The sequence below is a fragment of the Camellia sinensis genome, chromosome 15 (assembly GCF_055761805.1).
Source record: "Camellia sinensis isolate YWXY chromosome 15, ASM5576180v1, whole genome shotgun sequence".
Lineage (NCBI taxonomy): Eukaryota > Viridiplantae > Streptophyta > Magnoliopsida > Ericales > Theaceae > Camellia > Camellia sinensis.
The window spans coordinates 142,809,977-142,814,882 of record NC_138975.1 but is presented as its reverse complement, the minus strand read 5'-3'; the positions used below and the strand labels follow the sequence as shown (position 1 = coordinate 142,814,882).

Below are 4,906 nucleotides of genomic sequence, written 5' to 3'. Positions count from 1 at the left end.
CAAGACTTGCTTTTCAAACACAGTTAACAGCTAACCACAGACAGACATTAGCATTACACAGAACATAGCACCAAGCAGCACAACAAACAGCTCAATTTCTTTCTTTCTTTCTTTCTTTATTTCTTTCTTCTTTTATTTATTTATTTTTTTTTTTCCAGCAAATAGCAAGTTGCATCAACAGATGAATCAACAACATTAGTACAATGAAATCAGCAATACCGGCGAAGCCAGTAATAACCAACGGCATAGCAGGCAACAAACTACAAACAGGAACAACCAACATTCTCTATTCAACATATGTATCCAATAAAGGAAAATCCATAAACAAAAAAGTTGCAGTTTTCTAGCTATCCAAGCACCTACATATTAAAAGCTCACATCTTTACTTACTAGCATAAGAACCTCTGCACAAGCCTAGGCAAAAAAAAAAAAAAAAAGCAGCAGCATAAACCTTTCACAAGCCTAGCAAAAAAGCATACAACTATGCACACCCCTAAAGCCATAATCTCAACAGAGGAAACAGAGAACATAATTTTTTTTTTTTTTTTTTAAATAATAAGATCCCTGAACTCTCTGAAATCCAAACTTTAGGGCTGACTCAACGGCACCAAACTCATGGAATATGGAAGCACAATGGGAGAAATCATGGAGTTTGGCCCCAACGTGGAAAGAGTGCAGAGCTCTTCCATTTTCATCATCCCTAACTTCAACAAGTAGATCGTTGCCCCTACTCTAATGAACAAAAGACCATCTTTAAAGGCCAAAGGGTCCATCCATGGAGTCATATCAATGGTCAACCGGCTCGCTACTCTCTGTTTTACATTACAGAGGAACTCCAAATTTTCCCTCTCCATCTCATCCAGAGCTATTGAGTATTTGAGTGACCAAGTGAAGTCAAAGTAATCATCAAGTACCCATACTTGAAGTCCATCTTCAGAGATCAAAACATAGTGAAGTTTGCCTTCAGATTCCCCAATACACATTTCGGTGATGCTATCAAACTGCACAAGGGGTACTGGTATTGTAACCAACCATGATAACTCGTTTTCAATATCGAACATGAGGATTTGGTCACCATCAGTTAGCCAATAAAATATCCCTCCAATAAAAATGGCTTTGTTCTTATACAAATTGTGATTGCATTGGCAAATCTCCCCTGATCTCCTCCACGTACTTGTTTTTGACAAGTATATATCAAATGAGAAGTATGAATCGTCTGGGTCAGTCACAGTTTGATGAACCCTAACCACTTTGAAATTGATGGATTCATCTATTGGATCCTTAAAGGGATCAAAAGCCAATCCTAGGCTGCTTCGTCTGTCAGGTGCAGGCCACTGAAGTTTCACCCATTCTTTGTTCACGGGGTTGCAGATATATATTACTGGCTGTGGAGAGGGAAAGCAACTCCTACAACAAATCAAGCCATTGCTCACAGCCAATAGCACAACGTTCTCAGGGAGGAAATCAAAGATTGTGCGCTGCAATTCAGTGCCTTCTGTCTTAACTGGAATATAGCTAATAGACTTGATATCATTGTCACACCATTGGAACCTTTCCTGGAAGAAGAATCCAGAAATTGGTTCTGTCCTCTTCAACTGATGCTTGATAAAAGAGCGGTCAGAAATAAGGTGATGCCATTCTTTTGAAACACACTTCCAGCCAAGCAAAGTTTTAGTTGGCAATCGGCAAAGCACATCAATCAGAATGTCATTGCTTGCAAACCAAAGCTCCTCCATTTCCTATAGTTCAAGATTGGATTAAGTTAACAATCTACAAACTTCAAACAAAATATGGATGTCGAATATGTACGAGTACATAAATTAAAGATCTTCCCATGAAACATAGGGTTTTATTTTATATAATCTTTTTGGCGTGTTTTATTTTCTTCCTCCTTTCTCCTCCACCCCCCTTGTATATTAGAATTACATAGTTTTGCTTTTAAGTTCACACTAACTAAAATTTCATTTGGCAACAGATAAAAAAACCACTTGTTTTCTTTTCTTTTCCTGAACTTTTTGTCTTTAGTGATTTTTTTGTGTTTTTTTGTGTTTTTTTTTTTTTTTAATTACTTTTTGGGACTTTCTAATCTAGAAGGATCTAAAAAGTTTTAAAAAAACAAAAACACCAGAATTCTACATCAGCGCTTCCCAGGATAATCATTTTCTGCTGAAAAACATCAGTTGACTCCCTAGGTACAGTCTCTGTTTTGAAGCAACCAGAAAGACACTTGGGCCACAGAGAGAATGTTAATGCACTAATTACTAGCTATGGAACAGTATTTATGATTGTAGACTGATCATTTAGTGACTCACAAAAAGAGACAATAAACCAAGAATACTTGCATGCAGCTAATGTTCTTTCTTTTTGTAAAATGTGGCTTACATGCAATATATATATATATATATGTCTACATTTAGAGGCATATCCATATTAAGAATTCTATTACATGGCTAATTCTTGTGTGTTCTAGTTCTTTTATTTCCCAACGTGAGCTAGGCTGTAACACTGGACACATTACATTGCAGCAATAAATTACACTGTGTTTGGATTGAGTGATTTGGAGAGAAAAGAAAAGAAATAGAGAGAAATGTATTTCTCTTCCATGTTTAGTTATCTTAAGTGGAGAGAAATGGGGAGAAATAGAGAGAAATGGAGAGAAACTCATTTCTCTCATAACCCTTATTTTCAATCTTCCCAAAAGTGGAGAGATTGGGAGAGAAAAGAAATCCACAAATGTTTATATTTTCATAATACCAATTTTACCCCTATAAAAATAAAAGAAATAAAATGATTGAAAATATAAAAAGGTTATTTTGGTAATATAACATAAAATAATTTCTTTTCTTTTCTCTTAATGAAATCTAACCAAACAAGAAGGAGAGAAATCAAAATCATTTCTTTTCTTTTATTTCTTACTTATCCAAACAAAAAGGAGAGAAATTACAATCATTTCATTTCTTTTCTTTTCTCTTATTACTTAAGTAATCATTTCTTTTCTTTTCTCTCCTAAGTTACCAAACATAGCGTTATAATCAAATTCTAAAGGGATATAGTCAGAAGTATTAGCTCTCCCGTACCTATATTATACCATTCCACAAGCGTTCTACCTTATTATCATCTTTTTTCCACCTTAAAACTGAAGAATAAAAAAAGGAACCAAAATCCTTGTGATTCCAATGAGATGACAGATACAACAAAAATAAAAAGAAAAAAATCACGAGCCAAATTAAGTAATGATCTTTCCTTCATCGATGTTGAAACTAGAATCGTTTGTTTGTTCTATTGAAAGAAGACAAAAGAATGCATAATCAGCTCCAATAAAACTTGGGGACACATGAATCAGACAATTGAACACCAAAAAGGTTAACCAATTAAACAATTAGGGATGAGCAATAAATAGAACCATTATATCCAAGTAACACACCACTTATAAAGAGGCCTAAATGATTATTAACAATCTATTTTTCCATAATTAATTGAGCTAAACTGTAGCTACTTTTGGACCAAAAATTCAAATATGGTTTTGGAAATTAAAAACAGAGATTCAAGGAATCCATGTATGCTCTTTTGTCTCAAATATGTATATATTTCTTTTGTTGCTATCAGGGAAACTAAGAAAAAGAAAATGAAAATAGAGTGAAAAAGACTCTTTAATGTTAGGTTGATATTTCTTTATTCCATAAACCCAAGAAATGGAAAGTACAGTGATTCAATCTTCCTTCATGGTACAAAAACTGTTTTGCTGTATTCCTTCATTTTAATTTTATACATGCATACATAGATATATACAGGTATATATGCATACATACAAGTATACATTATCAAGGCAATAGTTAAATGAAATCCTTTAGAAAATCAGAACAAATGGCCAAACCCTTTAGCTTGCTATGCCCAATTTTCTGAGAAAATAAAGAGGGTTTCCTGGCATCCAAACAATCTGTGCCAATGAAGCATCTGGACAGATATGGATCTGCTGAGCTCATCGTTTCCATAATCTTTAAAAAATTTAAGAATGTACTCTTATGGGGCCCTTCAAAGAACAAATTAATTAGGGAAGAAAAAAAAACAACAACAACAAATTAAGCAAACTTACAATAACTCAACTGATGAAACCCTTCAAAGAACAAATTAATTAGGAAAAAAAAAACAAAAAACAAAAACAACAACAACAAATTAAGCAAACTTCCAAGAACTCAGTTGAAACCCTTCAAAGAATAGTAGAAAAAAGAAGAATGACGAATGAGAAACCCATTTTTAGCTAGCTAAAGCTGCTGAAGAACCTCATTTGATAGAACAAAGAACTCAAGCTCAAAGTAAAGATGGACATCACAGTGAAATCATCATATACCATTCGAAATGCAAGAAATTCAAGAGAGAGACATGTACCGAAAAAGCTTCAAGCAGCTGACATCTACCAAGCAAGCGCTCTCTCTCTCGCTCCTCTACTCTACTCTACTCTGTCGTTCCCTTCAGTGGCACTACTACCACTAACGAATGAGAATTTTCTACTGTACAAAACAGTTTCGGTAAATACAAATACACTCCGGAGTGTAAAATGCTGATGAGAAATTATTAAAATTGGGTTCGAAAATAAATTATAAATTTCATGTTTTTGATCAAATGTACAATTTTATTTTGTTCACATATTTTGATAGTTTGTGATTAATATCTAACTCTAAACTTGGGTGGTTTTACATGAAAAATAATATAATAGAATGAGTTCAAGAAATATTACAAAATAATAATAATAATAATGAAAATTCTTAAGGAGTCAAACTCTTAAGCTGTGTTTGATTGAAAAATTTAAGAAGAAATTTAAAAATAGAAAAAAATATATATATATAAAATTAAATAAAATATAAATATATTTTATTTATATTTCACCTATTTTTAAAATTTTTTTTTT

General features: G+C 33.1%; 1 protein-coding gene across 1 annotated transcript; it reads right to left on the bottom strand.

Moving 5' to 3' along the window:
* Positions 1–266: 266 nt before the first annotated feature.
* LOC114280814 (F-box protein At5g49610) lies at positions 267–4,542 on the bottom strand. The gene is made up of 2 exons (XM_028223213.2): positions 4,387–4,542; positions 267–1,739 (listed from the first exon to the last, which is right to left on the bottom strand). The coding sequence occupies exon 2, from the start codon at positions 1,734–1,736 to the stop codon at positions 588–590; it is 1,149 nt and encodes a 382-aa protein (XP_028079014.1). The 5' UTR covers positions 1,737–1,739; positions 4,387–4,542; the 3' UTR covers positions 267–587.
* Positions 4,543–4,906: the final 364 nt, after the last annotated feature.

Bases quoted from the DNA above. Each gene is read 5' to 3' on its own strand.
- LOC114280814 (XM_028223213.2), bottom strand. From the start codon at position 1,736: ATGGAGGAGCTTTGGTTTGCAAGCAATGACATTCTGATTGATGTGCTT.